Genomic DNA, 21427 nt, shown 5'->3' with positions numbered 1-21427 from the left:
TCGTGGCTGATACAGCAAGTTGTCAGCTATAGTGTACAGCCAACAGCTACTGGATTGTCACCTGTATGGGGAGGCTATTCTCTTATATCTCAGGTCAGTTAAAAGGCGTATTGGCTGTCATTAAGGGGTTAAGATGTTCTAAAAAAAAAATAATAACATCTGTATATGTATATGTGTGTATATGTATACTGCATTCATATGGTCTGTGGCCACGACTTCATCTTTAGTCTGGTCTCCTGTAACCTGCAGTCAGACACTGATAGATCGCCGACCTGAAGCTCTGCTCTGGACCTGAAAGTATGTACACCTCACCTGAATTTCCTTGCTTTCTTTCATCTTCCACTGTCCATTAACCCTATAAAGGTACCGTCACACTAAGCGACACTGCAGCGATACCGACAATTATGTCAATCGCTGCAGCGTCGCTGTTTGGTCGCTGGAGAGCTGTCACACAGGGCCGCGCTTAGTAACCCGATGTTTACCCTGGTTACCAGCGTAAAAGTAAAAAAAAACAAACACTACATACTTACCTTCCACTGTCTGTCCTCGGCGCTGTGCTTTCCTGCACTGACTGTGAGCACAGCGGCCGGAAAGCAGAGCGGTGACGTCACCGCTGTGTTTTCCGGCTGGCCGGTGCTCACGGTGCAGTGCAGAGAAGCAGAGCGCCGGGGACAGACAGTGGAAGGTAAGTATGTAGTGTTTGTTTTTTTTACTTTTACGCTGGTAACCAGGGTAAACATCGGGTTACTAAGCGCGGCCCTGCGCTTAGTAACCCGATGTTTACCCTGGTTACCAGTGAAGACATCGCTGAATCGGCGTCACACACGCCGATTCAGCGATGTCTGCGGGAGTCCAGCGATGAAATAAAGTGCTGGACTTTCTGCAGCGACCAACGATCTCCCAGCAGGGGCCTGATCGCTGCTGCCTGTCAAACTGAACGATATCGCTAGCCAGGACGCTGCAACGTCACGGATCGCTAGCGATATCGTTCAGTGTGACGGTACCTTAAGATTTGATCTAATAATTCTTTTTTCCTTTATTTTGGTTTTTATTTTCAGTATTTTAAAAGCTGTAACGTTTTTATTCTTCCAATTATATACCAGTATCAATGTTTGAGGATGTTTTTGTTTTTTCAGTCAGATGTTGTATTTTGGGGTGCATAGACTGTATTGTATAATAATTTTATTATTTACGGCGTGATACAAATGACTTTACTTTTATTCCATGGGTTGCTACAGTGGCATGCAAAAGTTAGGACACTTCTGGTCAAAATGACTTATTGTCAAAAGTTGAGCAAGTTGAAAATGAAATGATCTCTAAAAGTGCTATTGTTAAAGATGACGCATTTCCTTTGTATTTTAGGCAAAAAAAAACAAACAATAAAAAAAAGTCATTTTTTACATTTTAATAATTACCAAAAGGAAAATGGGCCCATGATAAAGTTTGGGCACCCTTGGAGATTTGTGTTCTCAAATAACTTTGCCCAAGGTTTCAAACCTTAATTAGCCTGTTGGGTTATGGCTTATTTACTATAATCATTAGAAAAGGTCGGGTGATGCAAGTTTCCCAGCATTATAAAAACCCAGCCTCCTCTAACCTTGTGCCAAAAAACAGCAGCCATGGGATCTTCTAATACTCCATGTGCGGTCTAACTAGGGATTTGTACAGAGGCAGTATAATGCTCTCATCATGTGTATCCAGACCTCTTTTAATGCACCCCATGATCCTGTTTGCCTTGGCAGCTGCTGCCTGGCACTGGCTGCTCCAGGTAAGTTTATCATTAACTAGGATCCCCAAGTCCTTCTCCCTGTCAGATTTACCCAGTGGTTTCCCATTCAGTGTGTAATGGTGATATTGATTCCTTCTTCCCATGTGTATAACCTTACATTTATCATTGTTAAACCTCATCTGCCACCTTTCAGCCCAAGTTTCCAACTTATCCAGATCCATCTGTAGCAGAATACTATCTTCTCTTGTATTAACTGCTTTACATAGTTTTGTATCATCTGCAAATATCGATATTTTACTGTGTAAACCTTCTACCAGATCATTAATGAATATGTTGAAGAGAACAGGTCCCAATACTGACCCCTGCGGTACCCCACTGGTCACAGCGACCCAGTTAGAGACTATACCATTTATAACCACCCTCTGCTTTCTATCACTAAGCCAGTTACTAACCCATTTACACACAATTTCCCCCAGACCAAGCATTCTCATTTTGTGTACCAACCTCTTGTGCGGCACGGTATCAAACGCTTTGGAAAAATCGAGATATACCACGTCCAATGACTCACCGTGGTCCAGTCTATAGCTTACCTTCTTCCTAGTTAGACCGCACATGGAGTACTGTGTCCAGTTTTGGGCACCGGTGCTCAGGAAGGATATAATGGAACTAGAGAGAGTACAAAGGAGGGCAACAAAATTAATAAAGGGGATGGGAAAACTACAATACCCAGATAGATTAGCGAAATTAGGATTATTTAGTCTAGAAAAAAGACGACTGAAGGGCGATCTAATAACCATGTATAAGTATATAAGGGGACAATACAAATATCTCGCTGAGGATCTGTTTATACCAAGGAAGGTGACGGGCACAAGGGGGCATTCTTTGCGTCTGGAGGAGAGAAGGTTTTTCCACCAACATAGAAGAGGATTCTTTACTGTTAGGGCAGTGAGAATCTGGAATTGCTTGCCTGAAGAGGTGGTGATGGCGAACTCAGTCGAGGGGTTCAAGAAAGGCCTGGATGTCTTCCTGGAGCAGAACAATATTGTATCATACAATTAGGTTCTGTAGAAGGACGTAGATCTGGGGATTTATTATGATGGAATAGGCTGAACTGGATGGACAAATGTCTTTTTTCGGCCTTACTAACTATGTTACTATGTAAGCAGCTGCCTAGAACTCTGAGAATAAAAATGGTGGAAGCCCATAAAGCAGGAGAAGGCTTTAAGAAGAAGCATTTTTAAGTTGCCCTTTTCTCAGTTCGAATTGTAATTATGAAATGGCAATTACCAGGGACAGTGTAGACCAAGCAAAATTTCAGTGAGAGCTGCTCATAGGATGGCTAGAGAGGCAAATCGAAACTTCCACCTGACTGCAAAAGTCCTTCAGAAAGATTTAGCAGACTCTGGAGTTGTGGTACATTGTTCTAATGTCCAGAGACACCTGCACAAATATGGCCTTCATGGAAGAGTCATCAGAAGAAAACCTCTCCTGCATCCTCACAATAAAATTCAGCATCAGAAGTATGCAAAAGAACATCTAAACAAGCCTGATGCTTTTTGGAAACAAGTCCTGTGGACCTATGAGGTTAAAAAAGAACTCTGTGTCCACAATGATCAAAGGTATGTGCTGAGAAAAAAAGGGGGTTAAGAATTTAAGGAAAACAACATCTCGCCAACCAGTAAACACGGGGGTGAATCAATCATGCTTTGGGGTTATGTTGCAGCCAATGTCACAATGAACATTTCACAGGAAGAGTGAAGAATGGATTCAATGAAATTTCAACAAATTCTTGATGCAAACATAACACCATCTGTAAAAAGCTGAATTTAAAAAGATGGCTTTTACAAATTGATAATGATCCTAAACACACGTCAAAATCCACAATAGACTACCATGGCCCTCACAATCCCCTGATCTGAACATCATTGAAAATCTGTGGCTAGACCTCAAAATAGCAGAGGATGTAAGACTGCCCAGGAATCTCACAGAACTGGGAGAATTCTCTAAGGAAGGATGGAGGAAAATCTCTCAAACAAGAATTGTAAGACTGTTGTCTGGCTACAAAAAAGCGTTTACAAGCCGTTATACTTGCAGTAGGTAGCAGGTACTAACCAAGCAGGATGCCCAAACTTTTGCATTGACCCATTTTCCTTTTTGTAATTTTTAAAATGTAAGAGTTGAGAAAAATTATATATTTGTTTGCCTACAATACGAAGGAAATGTCATCTTTAACTTTAGGCCTTTTTACAGATCATTTCATCTTCAACTTGTTTAACTATTCACAATAACATAAATAACTTTTATATTTCACCCCAAACTTTTACATGCCACTGTATGATTTATATCAGTGGTGGCGATCCTATGGCATGTGTGTCAGAGGGGGCACATGCGCCATCTCCTCAGCACTAGTGCCGCCACCACTCTCAGCCCGCTTGCCATCTCTGTAATCACTAGTGATGTGGCCACTCTCGTCTGCATGCAAACTGTCCCATCAGGCCACGCGCCCTCTCATCAGTGTGCGCGCATGCTGAGGAGGGGATGATGCACGGGCCGAGGAGAGTGGCTAGTGATTAGGGAGATGGCAAGCGGGCTGAGAGTGGCGGCGGCGCTAGTTCTGAGGAGATGGCGCAAGTGCCCACAGGTAGGACTGTGATATATTTAGAGACCAGATCAGCGTTGGAATGGGCAGAGATGAGTAGTTATTATTTTTGTTTTTAAATGTGAGGCCATTATACAGTATGAGCACTATGTGGGTATATTACACAATATGGAGCACCATGTGGGGCCATTATACAGTATGAGCACTATGTGGGTATATTACACAATATAGAGCACCATGTGGGGCCATCATAGAGTATGGAGCACCATGTGGGGCCATTATACAGTATGGAGCACCATGTGGAGCCACTATACAGTATGGAGCACCATGTGGAGCCATTATACAATATGGAGCATCATGTGTGGCCATTATACAGTGTGGAGCACTATGTGGGGCCATTAAATAGTATGGATCACTATGTGGGGCCATTATACAGTGTGGAGTACTATGTGGGGCCATTAAACAGTATGAAGCACTATGTGGGGCCATCAAAGTATGAAGCACTATGTGGGGCCAATGTACTGTATGGAGGACTTTTTGTGCCCATTATACTGTATGGAGTTCTGTGTGGGGATTACAATTGGAGAATCCTACTATGATGGGGTCACCATTCTTTGCTGGGTGAACTGAGGGAGGGGGGTACAGTAGGGTCATCATACGGTGTGTGTGGAGGAGTTCACTGTGGGGGTATTGTACTGTGTTTGGGAGCACTTTTGTTGCATCATACTTTCTGTTTTATTTAAGGTTTTTATCCTTTATTACTTATTTAAATTAGGCCATTGGGCCACATGCTTTTTACTGCTCTTGCATAACATATTACATTGCCTCTGTACAAATCCCTAGTTAGACCGCACATGGAGTACTGTGTCCAGTTTTGGGCACCGGTGCTCAGGAAGGATATAATGGAACTAGAGAGAGTACAAAGGAGGGCAACAAAATTAATAAAGGGGATGGGAGAACTACAATACCCAGATAGATTAGCGAAATTAGGATTATTTAGTCTAGAAAAAAGACGACTGAGGGGCGATCTAATAACCATGTATAAGTATATAATGGGACAATACAAATATCTCGCTGAGGATCTGTTTATGCCAAGGAAGGTGACGGGCACAAGGGGGCATTCTTTGCGTCTGGAGGAGAGAAGGTTTTTCCACCAACATAGAAGAGGATTCTTTACTGTTAGGGCAGTGAGAATCTGGAATTGCTTGCCTGAGGAGGTGGTGATGGCGAACTCAGTCGAGGGGTTCAAGAGAGGCCTGGATGTCTTCCTGGAGCAGAACAATATTGTATCATACAATTATTAGGTTCTGTAGAAGGACGTAGATCTGGGGATTTATTATGATGGAATATAGGCTGAACTGGATGGACAAATGTCTTTTTTCGGCCTTACTAACTATGTTACTATGTTACATTACTCCACTATAATTCCAAAATGTAATAGATTCATTTGATAAGGAAAAATGTCCTCAATCGTAAACATTTTTTTTAGCAAATATCAAAGTTGGCCCGTGACTTTGTGCAAGATTTTAACTTTGACATCCCTGGCTTAAAGGGATCATGGAAAAGGGTTATAATTGCAAAGAGCTTGTAAAAACAACTAACTTATCAATCTAATATATAAAGCTGAATGTGTGTGTGTGTGTGTGTGTGTGTGTGTGTGTGTGTGTGTGTGTGTGTGTGTGTGTGTGTGTGTGTGTGTGTGTGTGTGTGTGTGTGTGTCCGGGATTGTCATCTGCACCGTCGCAGCTACAGCCACAAAATTTTGCACAGTCACACGTCTGGACCCCAAGAGCATCATAGGCTATGTTGTAAGGCGAAATTTTAACCCCGCGCGTTCCAATTCACCAAACAATTTTGCCCCTATCTACATAATGGGGAAAAAAGTGAAAGGAAAAGTGTTGGAGGCGTCGAAGCTACAGCCACAAAATTTTGCACAGTCATACGTCTGGACCCTGAGAGCGTCATAGGCTATGTTGTAAGGCGAAATTTTAACCCCAATTCACCAAACAATTTTGCCCCTATCTACATAATGGGAAAAAATGAAAGGAAAAGTGTAGGAGGCAAATTGACAGCTGCCAGATGTGAACAAGGGGGATTTAAAGAATGAGAGCGATGGCGCCAAAGAGTATATACAGTACAGTTGCTAAGGTGGGGCCCCGACATGGGATACTCACCACACACGGGGATATGAACACACACAAAATGCGCCACACACTACCATGTGCTTGAACACATATTACCCTCAGCACACATTTCACCACAAATACACTAACCTCACCACATAAAAGTTGAAACACAAAAGTGGCCACTCAAAACTCGCCACGCGCAGAACTCGCCACATGCAAAAACTAGGCTCTTGCAAAACTCGCCACAAGTGCAAAACTCACCTCATGGAAAACTCGCCACACGCAAAACTTGCACACGCGGAAAAATTGCCACATGCACAAAAGTTGCAACACATGCAAAAGTTGCCTCACACAAAACTTGCACATACTCAAAAGGCACCACACATAAAACTCGCCACGCGCAAAACTCGCCATGCGCAAAACTTGCTGCACACAACTTGCTACACTAACCTGTCACATGCAACTCGACACACAAAAAGTTGCTACACGCATGTTGCCACACAAAACTCATCTCACAAAAGTCGCTACATGCATGTCGCCACATGCAACTCAACATACACAACTTGACAAACGAAACTCGCCCTAAAACACACACAAGTCTGGTATTATCCTTCAAAAATAAAAATCTGATTAATAAGCAGACAAACTACAACAATTGTACCATATAGGAAATACGGCAGCTGTCAGTCACATGACCTGTCTATTATGTGTATGTGTGAGCTAATATATACTGCCAGGGGGAGGGCTTCCTGTTGGCTGGGGATTTATCAGGCTGCCAATTTAGCTTACGAATACTGAGGTAAAAATACTGAGCAAATAACGTGTGACCGAGGTCTAATACAGGAGGAGATGACACACAGATATATACTATATACAGGAGAGATGACACACAGGTATATACTATATACAGGAGGAGATGACATACAGGTATATGCTATATATAGAAGATGACATGCAGGTATATACTATATACAGGAGGAGATGACACACAGATATATACTATATACAGGGGAGATGACACACAGGTATATACTATATACAGGAGGAGATGACATACAGGTATATACTATATATAGAAGGAGATGACATTCAGGTATATACTATAAATAGGGGAGATGACACACAGCAGGTATATACTATATACAGGGGAGATGACATACAGGTATATACTATATACAGGAGATGACATACAGATGTATACTATATATAAGGGAGATGACAAACATGTATATACTGAGGTAATGAGGTGAAAATGAGAGGTGTGAGTGCAAAATGAGAGGAGTGAGGAAAAATAGTGGAGTGATCAGAAAATGACAGATGTGAGGTTGAAATGACAAGTGTTAGGGGGGAATGAGAGGAGTGAGGGAGAAAATGAGAGATGTGAGGGGGAAAATGAGAGGCGTGATGGGAAAATAAGAGAAGTGAGGTGTTATAACTAACCACAGATATTTACTATGCCCAGGCAACGCCGGGCTCTTCAGCTAGTTTTAATTAAAAATCCTCTCCATTCTCAAGAGCAGACCTGCAATCGGTGACTAGAATCTTAGACTTGGAGTGCAGCGCTTACAAGCTCATTGCTATAGACTGTATAGCTTGCTAATGTACGAGTTGTTTTTCTAATCTGAATACTGATTTATTAGATTAAATTGCCGTGCTGACACTTTGCAGTAAATAAGTGGGTTTTGTTTTGCAGTTTGGGCCTTCGGTCTCTAAAAGGGTCGCCATCACTGATTTAGAAGTTTGTCCATGTTTTATATGCAACTTTTACATGTTTGTGATATTTAATAGTTTGACAATCATGTGTAACCTCGAGGCTGCAGCTGATTATTTTGTAGTGTGTCCAGCCGTGTTGTTTAGCAAAACTTCTTGTTGTTTTTTTACCCCTTCTATTACAATTTTACATCAAATATTGTAATCCTGATCCCTGACCAGCACCTTTCTAGGACAGATAGGAATGCGCCCATTGCATCCAATAGGATCAGTCTCTATCTAGCGTTCATTACAGCACCGGAATTATGTGCCTTATGTGATTCTAGAGTGGCTCTGGAGGTTTGGTAATTTTTCTCCAGGATTTTCTACAGGCACTATATGTTGTTTCCACACTGACGCTTGCTATTTGCATCCGCACTTGGATTGTGCTGTCTGTAATCATTTTCACAAATGCATCTGTCTTGTTTTTGTTTTTCATTGTCTTATGTAATGAGTGCTCCAGAGCAGATCCTTGTTATCTAGCACCATAACCTTTAGGTACGCACTTATTTTCTTTTTGCATACGGACCGTCATACTATGGCCACACTTTTGTGTTTTCTATACATTTCATCAATGTAAGAAAACTTCTGGGGTTACTGCTTTCTGAGAGGAGGTTAAGGTGAAGATACTCTGTCAGTCTGGCAGGTTCCCCCTTTTTTCGTGGAGCTGCCCTGGCATTCTGGTAGAGTAGGCACATATTCTGCCGAGCCGTCATTGTCTGCCTAATTACTGGCACTCTTTCTATGTATTTTCATCATGCTGCTTTTCGGTCTCGGTCTTGGGTGCAGTCAGTTGCTCCCCAACCCTGGAGCATAATGACTTCTCTCCCACCCCAGGACTAGAAATGATGCACAATAGCTGGAAGCGCTTGGTACAGATTTTGCAGCAGAAAAGCATTAACTGCCCTGGTTCCCCTACAGTAATTGCCTCCCCCCGAGATGATAGATGAAGAGAGCATTTATAACATACGAGGCGTTAACCTTATTTCATAAATACACTATATGGACAAGAGTTTTGGGCCACCACCACATTTCATCTTGCTTTTCTAACCTCTCATTCTATAGAAATTTTTCTTCATAGACATTAATATAAAGTCGCTCTTATGGAAAGAATTTTTGCAAGATTGTGGAGGTGTCTGTGGGAACGTTTGCCCCTCATCAAGAAGAGCATTTGTTAGGTCAGACCCTGAGGTTTGGAAAAGGCCGGGCTCACAATCTGCATTGTAGTCCATCCAAAAGGCCTTCAAGGAGATGTATGTCATTTAAATGCTAAGTCAAGCAACTTTGTAATCAGTCTTCATTAAAAATTGTCCACTACTGTTCGGCTCCGGACTGTAAGTCCTTTATCTTGCTGAGTTGCATATCAAGAGGGAATGAAAATTACAGAATTGTACTAACATGAAAAAATCATTCTTTCACGTCAGAGGTGTCCAACACCTTTACCTTGTTGGCTTAGGCTATGTGCGCACGTTAAGTAATTTGCAGGAAATTTCTGCATCTCTTGGCAGGAAAAACACTATGGAAAATTCTGCTGCGTTTTAGTGAGGTGTTTTTTTTCCTGTGCTTTCAATGTGCCAAAAACGTAGGTAAAAACGCACAAAGACTTGACATGTTGCGGATTTAAACACACAGCAAATCCTGAAAGGAAAAATCCTGATCATGTGCATGGCAATCCAGGATTCTCATTGACTTCGCTGGCATAAGGATTCCGTAGCATTTTGGGGTCAATTCCGCGCAGAAAAAAAAACGCATCAAAGACACCGTGTGTGTGCACAGTCTTCGTGTCATCTACACACACAGCTTGTATCGGTCACTGTCTTGATGCACAGTCCCATAAAATAATTTACATTTCAAGGATCGTGATAATGTTGATAATAGCCGGCACCCTCAGTAATTCTCTGGGAGATAATCGCACAGCGCTCTATAAAGTGATTTTTCAATAAAGGTAATAAAGAAGCAATTGAACATTTGCTTGTATTTTCATGTAGATCACCATTATCTCGTAAATCTACAGAATATTAATAAAACACGTGAGTTCCTGGCTATGAAAAGTGATAAATTGCTTTAGCAGCGAGCCATCTGTTGGCATCATTATCTGGAGTGATGTTATTTAACATTCGATGGAGAAACCGACTTAATCCACCGAATATTTCCATAGGGATGGGCTTTTTTTATATACTCATCTGATTAGAAACATACAGTTTGGGAATGATTAAAAAAAAGTTGTCAATAATATGTTGTTGTAAGTGTGGGGTCCGGCCCTGGACTGTGACGTGCTAGAAGTGGTGCACAATATTTAGAAGGCCGCTAATAAACAGCATTTAATAAGAGACATGAAAGAACAAATGTAGCCTGACCTGCAATTCAGTCATCTGCAAAGTCCATACGTCACAGATTAGACTGAAACATGGCTTTACTAAAGGCACCATGTACAGCACACTGCCATTGTGGTGGTCCCTGCCTTTACGACATCCCGGTCATCACCCACATTGGTGACCACCAGAACGGTGATGCTAGAACAGCTGGGATACAAGAAGGAATTATTTCTTAATTTTATAACATCTCTTTCTGTTTGGTGACTTTTAAAAGGAGGCAAAGATGGTGATCGGAGCATAGAAACTGTCCACCCACTGTCCTAATAGTTACCTCCTGATAGATATAAGCTATATGTAGAGAAGTCTGATACTTTTGTGACCACCAAGAATTTTTTTTTTTTTTTTTTTTTTGTATGTTCACACTAGAGCATGTAAATCATTTTTCCAGTTTGGGCGATTTTTTTGCTATAGCTATGTTATTTGATGCGTGCTTTAACCTTCTGTTGCTTAGCCTATGGCATGACACGTCGAAGGGTATTGGACCCCCCGAGAGGTCATCATGTTGATGTGACAGCCATCATGATTTCTATAGTTAACAATTCAAGACCGGCCCTTCTTTGAAGATCATGTTGAAAGTCTGAGAGTTTGGGGTCTTGGAGTAATTGGGGACAACAATGTATAAAAACAGTATCTGAATGCCACAAACCTAATCTGTATATGTACTGTATGTACTAATGTATGTATATACGTCTCTCTGCAGGTAAACAATGAGAATGTCGTGAAAGTTGGACATCGTCAAGTGGTCAACATGATCAGGCATGGGGGCAATCACCTCGTCCTCAAAGTGGTAACGGTGACCAGGAGTCTAGACCCGGATGATACAGCCAGGAAGAAAGGTACAGGCCTATGCGACACTTTACCCCTAGGTGTGTCTGACATGGACGTATTGTTCTGCGAGTTTACAAGCTTATATTGTCCTAATATCCTCAGGGTTTACTGTGAAGTGAATAGACTAATGCATGTGGGTGGAAAAGTGGTCTCCGACTTGTGGATTTACAACTACAATACCCAGCATCCCTGGCCAGACATTGGCCTGCCAGAGGTTGGAGACCATTGCTCTACAGCCATAGACTCACAAGACAAATTGTGTCACCCACCATTAAATATAACATCAAGGATGTTGTCTATGTAGCGGTGATATCACTTTCCTGAAGAACTCACTGCTGTATTTTCATGAACAAACCTACAATATGGCCGTCCCCCATAATGTACCCACGACCGGTGCTCTTTAATTGAACCGTGATTTTTGTTTTTCTCTTTTCGCTATGTTATTTTGTTTTATTTTTCAACTTTAGTTCCTAAATCTATTTTCTGTAAAATTCACTATGGCAACTAGTAGAAACATGCAGCTTGTCTTCTAAGCCAGAAATGGATAATAGCGATGATCCAGGACGAGAAGCTAATATGCACAGGAGACACCGGGGAAATCATTTCTTTATGGCCACAGCATGCATGATTATCCCATTTTTACCCACTGCAAACCCAGCCGGACACCACCACAGAGCGCCCGGTCATCAGCACATGGCGTGCTGGCTCCTGCACCTCTCTGACCATGGATGACGCCGTGTGCCATGTTGTCCTCCCTTCCGGGCTTCTCTGACTAGTAGATTGTGTGACAGAACAGTCTGCGCAGAACCTTAATACGGGCACTTTTGTATTTTCCATCACCTTAGCCTACATTCTGAGCTCAAGGGTTTAATACTGCATGTACTAAACAGATGACTGTAATTATCACACTTTTCTGTGAACATTGAGAACCGGCCATCACGAACCCAATTCTCCTAACACCATGATAACTAACAAACACTATAGTTTTGAAATTTCGGAAGATTTGCAGCCATGTTTCTGCACAAAGAGGTCTCCCTGGGCTGAGCCGCCATCACAATATCATGCCTTGTTCTTAGCGCACAAATAAGAATTCTCTTCTTGCAGCTTATCTGGTTTTTCTAGTGTATGATGTCTAGCAACACACGATTTCCTGTCTTCAGCGCATGTAGCTGTACAGTACACTGCTTCCTGACGCTACACAGGCTTGTTTTAGGTACTTTCCTTTCCTCAGGCAGCCGGAAGCATGAGAACATTATCCAAGGATTTATCTAACTCCTGAAATAGCCACAGTTACTTTATCCACGTATATACATAGACAAGTCCATAATCACCTGGTAAATAGTTTGGGGGAGGAGGAGAAATCCTGCTGACAGATTCCTTTTTAACAGTTGTGTCATGTAATGCCATCTTGCAGATTTTTTGGGTGGTTCAGCACATTTCACCCTGTGCATTCAAGGGGTGAACGTTGTTGAAAATCACTGGCATTTCCACTAATGAATGAGTGTGGTGTAAATTAAAATATTCATCCAGCTGGTGTTTCTTCCTCATGGGATTGGGGTTTTCAATGCCCCATACCGTAATTCGCTGCACATTTGAAGTGCAGAATCCGAACCTCAAATTTTCAATGACTGAATTTACACTCACAGATTTGCGAAATGTTGCAGATGCCTATGGAGACATTCATTGTTTTTTTCCCATCTGCAGTCAGACATATGAACCTTAATTGTAACTCATTTTTGCTCCAAATTGCACTGCTGACTATAAACCAAAATGTAACATAATAATAATCCATATAAAAGGTTAGAAACAAGTAGTGCATAAATCACAAACTCGCTACACGGCTTTTATACATAGCAGGTTGATGCCTAGGACATTCTTATTGTTAGAAGGACTCCTCTGTGATACGATGATCATAGGATAGTCCCACCGCTGGGAACCTCAGTGATCAACTGTGGAGAAACTCCTCAAGTGTGTAATTCCCCTGCAGCACCTCCGCAGGTGAAGTGAGACATTACACAGCTCTCACTGATCTCTATAGACTCACTGCACTTAGGTGAGAAACCCTCATTGTAGCCGCTCTCCTCTGTGGCTCTTATTCGGATTAAAGGATGGAAATATAGAATTGTTGGCATGGAGTGAGTGAGGTTTTAGGCTGGCGCACGTCATATCATCCCGTAGTAGTGCTGTGATAACAGCGCCACTCTCTGCCATAGGCTGTGTCTGGTAGCGCTCTCACATGAATGGTAATACGATTTAGTACCAGGCACAACCTATGCACACGAGAGATGCCATTTCTTGGTAAATAAGACCTCTATTTCTTCCCTTAAGTATTCTGTATACAAAGTACTAAGCTGGATATGATTGACCATTGAGCCAAACACTGAAGCTGGTATTCTGTCCATACACCCGGGATAACGATTGGGATCTTGTTTTGGGTTATTAATGATTTTCTTGTCATTTTGTGTTTTTATTCACATGGTCATTGATTTGTATATATCCTTCTTTCTAATGCTAAGCCCCTCCACCTCCAAAGCGGGCTCCCACCACTGCACTGTCATTGCGGTCTAAATCTATGACCTCCGAGCTGGAAGAACTTGGTAAGGGCGTTACTGTATTGGCATGCCGAGTCTTGGAGCTTGAGTGTGCTTTAAATGCAAGAATTTGAATGCTCGTCCTGGGAATGATGCACGTGGTATTTATGTTGACATACATATAAAAAAAAAATTTTTGCATGAGTGTTTTTCAGTTTGCAAAGTGCATTTACTGCCCGCAAAAAAAAAAAAAAAAACCTATCCTGCAATGTTGCCCAGTCTGACGTTTTTTTTTTTTCTTCCCCGAGTCCACCATTTATATTTCTAATTTTTCTCTCATCTTGAATTCCTGGGCATTCTCAGCAGTGGATAAAGGTAAGATGTGGGACACCCTCCTGGGCATCATCAACCTGCCAGACCCATGAATGGTGCACTCAGCCCTGCTTTTTTTGCCCCGGTGTCACCTATGGGGATAGAAAAGATTTGTCCTTGCACTTTGATAACAGCTGCCAGTATTGCAGACCATTGGCTACAGCTAATGTTAAACCAAAGCTCCCAGCTTGTCCAGACAAGACTTATAAAGAGGTTCTCTGTAATTATATATTACAAACCAATTCCAATGGTCCAAAATATTAAAAGGATTATTACCTTATCAATCCCCTGCTGGTCCTGTGCAGATTTACTGCAGATGCCAACATCACTGTGAATAAGGACCAGTGGGAAGCGTCAGCATGGGGGTGGCAGGGGTTGGTAAGGTAAGGATTTCTATAAGGGGTCATTGTACACAAAGGTTGTAAAGAACACTCCTACGGACCAGGTTATTACCATGTACATAGACAGCATTACATTAGGTAAAGCATTGCTTATGTGCATACTGTGAGGCTCCATTCCACGTTTGTTGCCTTCCTAATTCGTGAGGAAACAAAGGAGTAGAAAATGTACTTGAGTTTTGTAACCAAGACCTCGTGTGAGAAGGACGTACAGGGTTGTTGGAGTCAAGCAGCTCCTGTATTAGGACCTACATTTTTGTGCTGCCCGACCTGTCCTTTTTTGTAAATCACCACCCGAAAAATACAACAAGAATCCAAATTGTGGCTCCCATATAAAACTAATTTAATTAATGGGGCATTGCAGCCTGAATGATGTACCACATCCACTGTATAGGTGACAGATGTGAGTCCAACCTTTCAGCCCATCGCCAGGTGGCACCTAGGAGGAGATTGATTGACGCGTCGGTGATAAACACCCTTTTTTTATTACGTTTGTACTTGCGCATTATTGTGTCCTTTCATGTGACAACAACCATTGAGGATTGGGATTAAAATCCTCATTTAAAAACCAATAAAGTGGTTGATAAATGACAATGTCACATTATGAAGGTTGCGGTTAATACAGAGATATGGATGATACATGATGTTGTGTATGAGCATTTTGTATTTCACGTGCTTCATGTTGACAATCCGTATTTCTTTCTACTTGCAAGCATCAGTTCGGAAAAAGAAGGGTAAGGGAGACGGCTACATTCTGTCCTAAAACTAACCTGTCGTGCTTTTTCCTTACTAGCAGTTGTGTTCGTGTATACCGTCAGCCTGTGATGCCTCTAATATCGTGTCTATGGCATCTACTGTATCTTCCTGAAAATAGTAACAGACACTTATTTTCCTGAGTTGTGCAAAAAAAAAAAACTGGGTAAAGCATATACTGTGGGGGCTTATAGCATACAGGAGATTGGAACAGAGTTTCCCAAAGGTTTCAGTCAAAAGAACCGTCAGCACTGCTTATCTGGTACAGAGTTCCAAATCCTCAGCAAATATGGTACATTGAAATGAGACTGTCACTATGGAAATTCAGTCCAGTCGGCAGGCAGCATGTTATAGCGCAGGGAAGCAGTGAGAGTTTTGTGAGAAAAGAATCTGTTTGCACGCTCATAGAGGAAAGCTGTAAGTCATGGTTAGGTTCCATGCTGACAGATTCCCTAATACAGGTCGGGCTACCTGCAGCCACCACTAGAGGGAGGGAGCATACTGCACTGTTTACAAACCAGCGCCCCCTGGTGGTGGCAGCAGGAAGCCTGTATTTATTATTTACATTTTGAGCTCGGTATCGTGAACCATATCATGATGGTAAATTGTGAATATTCACATGAAAGACCCTTCACATCTAGTGATGATCATTTTGATGGAATAATTAGCTGTTTTTTGACCAGTAACTTCATATGTAATCCGGAGACCCCAGCAGAAGTGGAATGTTTGCACCTCCGCTCCATTCCAGAGATATATGAGCAATTGGGTTAACCCTTCATGGCACTCCATAGGTTCACTTACACTTAAGACTTGCTTTGAGGCTAATAATAATAGGGAATATCACTCATGAACCTTACATTATTTTGACAGCAAGTCACTGTATTCACACCCCCATCCTATTGTGTGTTCATAGTGTCAGCGCTATTGATATTAATGCTGACGTCTTCTTTCATGACACATAATTGGTGCTGCATTTATCAGCATCTTCGGGAACATTCCCCTTCAGGCTTTATATTGCATACACAATCTTAGGGTACTGAAGGGATTTTCGATGAAAAGTTACAGCCTAAAAGTCAGCAATGTTCACTGCCAGTCACCACCTCGCTGCCTTCAGGGATGCGATAAATATTGGGATACAAAGTGTTCCAAGACTCAACCAGATGAACAAACCCTTACATAATGCTATTACTAACTACGACATCAGTGAAATCTTAAAAAAATAAATCTGCATTTACTGGAATTGAATGCGACTCATCAAGAGTATAGAGAAGTCGGCTCTGATCTCTGTTCTCTTAGAGCTTCTGCCTGACTGAGGTTTAATATAAGTCGTCTTGTCTTTGCCTCCTTCAGTTTTGGCTATCCTTTTCAGATGCCACCCTTCTGGGCTCCCGAGAGTCGTCTGACTGCTGCTTTCTGCTTGGCTGAGATAAGCTTCGCTATATATTCACTGCACTTCTTCCATTACTCGCTGAGATTACAAGAATACGTCCCATATCAGAGTCACTAGTCAAAACGCCGGTGAAGACAGGCGAGTGGCGATCAGGTCAAGAGTAAATCAAAATCAGGCAGACGATTGACATGGACACTTGTCTGGTACATATGTGGTCACCACCTTCAGATCCCTCATCAATACAATCACAATGGCCTGACCACAATATATACCGTAAGAAGCTTTTCCCCATGTTTCCAACTCTGTCCTGGACCGATTGAGACATACATGTTACAAATCTCTGGCTTCAGATTATATAATGGGGATTACAATGGATGGAATATACAACCACAGCTGCATCTCATGCTCGGGTGACTGGACATATATACTTGGCCTCGGGAAGACTTCTGAACTAGTGAGAAGACTTTTCCAATACTGCAATGGTGTCCAAACAGGAGCTTTAATAAAGGGGACTTGTCTGTTCTCCTGTCACATCTGTATAGTAAGACTATTATTATTTCATGATCTACCAATTCTGGAGCAGATTTCCTTAGACCTCTGTGTTGTGCTATCATTCTGTTACTCTTCCTGGAAATTTATGAAGACGTTGACCTGTTTGTCAGAGGTGCCTACAAAGTCTGCGAGTGATCAATGATTGGTCAGTGTCAAGAGTGCATGGACAGATTCCTAAGTAGTACCACCCACTTGTCAATTTATTCATACATTTCCATGAGTAATAGAATAGGAACGGTACAATGCAGTTATCTGAGAAAAGATTAGCTAGGATTGTTTAAAATCCAAATAGTTACTAAAACGGACTTGTCAGGAGAGAAGAGAACTCCTCTGTAATGTCTGAGGATTTAATTGAAAATCAAGAAAGAAGAGGAAATCCAACAAGTAATCCTAAAAGGCGAGGAGGCCTCTCTTATACCAGGTGCCATGACTATATGCCAGACTATGTGAAGAGGTTAAAAGTTTCACCGGGACCATTGTATTTATAGGGGTGTCCATCTTAGTAAGATTGCAAAGTGCTTGTAAAAAAATAAGCAACTTTGCAATTTTACATCTTGTTAAAAATGCTCCCTGTTCTCAAGAATGGAAGGATACTCTATAGTTTACAGCTTATTGCTGAAGTTACCGGCCACCTCAGAGGTGGCCAGTTTAGCAAGACACCTGCTCTTGCAGATTGTTTGCTATACAGCTTGCAAACGCTGTTGTGAAGATGGCTGTTTCGTTGGACCCGGCCATCCCTGGTGCCTCTACGGTCCTCTGATGCTGCAAAGATGCCTTTGCTTGCAGCATGGGTAGGCGCACATTTCTGGCTCGCAGCTCCAGCATGTCATCAGAAGCACATAGTCCCCCGGACAAGCATGAGCCCAGGAGGCATCACACAGTGCTGAAGATTGAAAGTGAGACAACCCCTTTAATGCCGGTCTGTAGTATCAACCACATGCAAAGCTCAGGGGGGCAGACACAACCGACCACTTGCACACCTCAGGAGGAATACAGCCTGTTGCCAGGAATGTCTATGCTAAAGGTTTTCTCTGTGTTTCTATGTAGATGTTCAGCTGTCAGATGTTGAGTGTTTGAAGAGGAGGATTGTAATTCGCGTTTCACTAAGTAATGGTCACCTGCATGTAGGCTTCTAATACAACCATGCATGCAGCGCCGATCATGGCAGCTCAGTTCTGCTTGCATGCCTCGAGTATGCTGATCATGCAGTGCCTGGAATTATCACTATTTTTTTTTTCTATTTTCAAGAACATTATTTTTTAAAGCCTGAAATCTAGAAAGCATTGACGGCCTCATATAAAGGGCCCTGATGGATCGTGCACTTCTGATTTGTATTGCAGATAAAGCGGAGGACTCTACCCCCATATCAAAGCCTTTAAGACCTGTGGACAACGTGCCATTAGACTCTAGGGTGGCCACGATTAAACAGCGTCCATCCAGTAGATGCTTCCCCCCTGTTATGGAAACAAATGTGAGTAGGAGAGAGCATGTTAGACACCAATGCACCAAGTCTAGACATACTACATTGAAGGCTCGTGAAGGCCACATGGAGGTCTACCCAGGAAAGAGCACAATACTTTATAGAATGATTATTTAGTAGAAGGAAATCAGAACCATAGCTAAAATTTAGTAAAAAGATAGTGCCACAACCTATATTCTTATGGTGGACATACATGGCCCAATTTAATCATTGGGGGCAAAATTTAGGCCTAATCTACAAGTGAAACAAAGCTTTCCAAGAGCTGGAAGGGCTCATTATTATGGGCGAACCCACACAGTAAAGTTCGGCGTCCGTACTGAACACATACGGTTCGGGCACAGACTTCACCAGCAAGTCCGCGTTACTGTTCGGGTTCGGCTGCCGAAACACTGGGTTTTTGTCATGTGCATGGTGAAATCATCCCCGCCGGTCAGAGAGCTGCGGTTCCCACGCTGTCAAAAGACAGCGTGAGCGCTCAGCTGTGATCGGAGGTATAAAGTTTACTTCCAGTCACTGGTATCAGCTGATGGGACAACTGCTCCCATCATTTTTTTTTTAAAGATACTCCCATCCGCCGCTCCTGCTTTCGCTGGTATTAGCGGCAGCAGGTGTCGGATGATGGGAGCAGTTGTCCCATCAGCTGACACCAGTGACAGGAGGTTAACGTTATACCTCTGATCACCGCTGAGCGCTCATGCTGTCTTTTGACAGCGTGGGAACCGCAGCTCTCTGACCGGCGGGGATGATTTCAAGTGAATGGGGTTCGGGTTCAGGTACTATTCTGGTACACGAACTCAAACTTTTTGTAACTGTTCGGCCGAACCCGCACATCCAGGTATCAGCCCATCTCTACTCATTATTAGCAATTATCTCCATTTTGCTAAATTTTCATGGTGCGAACCTAGTTGTTTCAAAAGCATAGATGGCACCAGTTCTCCTTCACCATCCGTAAGGTTTAGATCATTTCTGCAGGTCCATTTTCGAAGGCTGATAATTCAGCAAATGATTGTTCAAAGGCTTATTCCAATTTATCGGTCTGTGTAAATATGCCGCCAATCAGCCAACAAAGTATAGTTATGTAGGAAAGTATAGTCTATGTAGGCAAAAAAATCAACATCATCATTGGCAGCTCATTGCCCCGTGTAAAGAATATGTGAATTGTAGGAGAACAGAATAATCTTCTCATTCTGTCCACAAACCAGTTGAATCAGTTCCTGTGAATAAGCCATTAAACAAACACTTGTGTATTGTTCATCGGCACTAGCTTATGGACAGAATTCTTCTACTTTAAGGCTGTGTGCACACATTCCGGATTTTTCGCGTTTTTTCGCTATAAAAATGTGATTAAGCCGCAAAAAAACCCACATCCATTACGCATCCTATTAATAGAATGCAATCCGCAATTTTTGTGCACATGTTGAGTTTTTTCCCACAAAAAAAAACGTATTGCGGTAAATAACACAGCATGTCCATTAATTTTGCGTTTTTGCCGCTATATATTGCATTGGAGAAGCTCCGGGAAAAAAAAACGCAAAAAATCTGCAAAAAAACATGCATGCGGATTTCCTGCGGAAAAAGTCCGGTTTGGGTCAGGAAATCTCTGCAAAGATTCCTGACGTGTGCACATAGCCTAAATATACAAAATGAGAAGATCTCATTTGACTGTCGATGGCGGACAAAAGGAAGTGATGTCAGTTTTGTAAAAGCTGAAAAACTAAATGTTTCTTAAGTAAGGTATATATCCCACTGATGGCTTGTGCCGTACATCACCTGTGTAGAATTGCCTTATTGCAGAATGTTATCATGAGGCTTATGCTCGTTGCCGACCATGAGAGAGCAGAAAGCACTGGAGATGATGGCACTGTGTATGGGCGCCACCTGGACTTGGGCAATGACTGTGCAGGACATATGTACACACAGGAGAGGCCATGTTCTGTTCATTGTATTATTATCCTCTGTATAAATTGTGTCATTTTGCCATGTGTGTTTTCGGGCCTCCATGAGTTGTCTTTTATTTTATTCTGTTTTAGTCTATGTATGATAGGCAGGGTATCGCTGTTATCCCGCCCACTGTTCCAGGAATCCCCCATGGTCCTTTTCTGGGTATACCTCGTGGCACTATGCGAAGGCAAAAATCAATAGGTAAGAGACGTGTTCTGCTTTGTGTGTTCTATGTGCACTTTGTAATTAACTTTATGCTCCGACTTGGCGACCATTGCATGACATCATTGCCCTTAAAGGGAACCTGTCACCTGAATTTGGCGGGACTGGTTTTGGGTCATATGGGCGGAGTTTTCGGGTGTTTGATTCACCCTTTCCTTACCTGCTGGCTGCATGCTGGCTGCAATATTGGATTGAAGTTCATTCTCTGTCCTCCATAGTACACGCCTGCGCAAAGCAATCTTGCCTTGCGCAGGCGTGTACTACGGAGGACAGAGAATGAACTTCAATCCAATATTGCAGCCAGCATGCAGCCAGCAGGTAAGGAAAGGGTGAATCAAACACCCGAAAACTCCGCCCATATGACCCAAAACCAGTCCCGCCA

The 21427-nt window shown here is 42.4% G+C and overlaps 1 protein-coding gene across 12 annotated transcripts in view; it reads left to right on the top strand.

Annotated features, from left to right (window-relative positions):
* SHANK2 (SH3 and multiple ankyrin repeat domains 2) overlaps positions 1-21427 on the top strand; it is a 528042-nt gene that overhangs the window by 480202 nt on the left and 26413 nt on the right. For 7 of the 12 annotated variants that reach the window (XM_069738610.1, XM_069738612.1, XM_069738609.1 and 4 more), the window contains 5 exons: positions 11279-11414; positions 13923-14003; positions 15421-15441; positions 18743-18873; positions 20913-21024. In XM_069738610.1, the coding sequence (XP_069594711.1) occupies positions 11279-11414; positions 13923-14003; positions 15421-15441; positions 18743-18873; positions 20913-21024 (481 nt within the window). The remainder of the gene's footprint in view (positions 1-11278; positions 11415-13922; positions 14004-15420; positions 15442-18742; positions 18874-20912; positions 21025-21427) is intronic. The other 5 variants (XM_069738614.1, XM_069738613.1, XM_069738616.1 and 2 more) reach the window with 3 other exon arrangements.

This window comes from Ranitomeya imitator, chromosome 9 (assembly GCF_032444005.1).
Source record: "Ranitomeya imitator isolate aRanImi1 chromosome 9, aRanImi1.pri, whole genome shotgun sequence".
NCBI lineage: Eukaryota > Metazoa > Chordata > Amphibia > Anura > Dendrobatidae > Ranitomeya > Ranitomeya imitator.
Note: the sequence above shows the minus strand (reverse complement) of the source record. Positions and strands in the feature narration are given on the sequence as shown.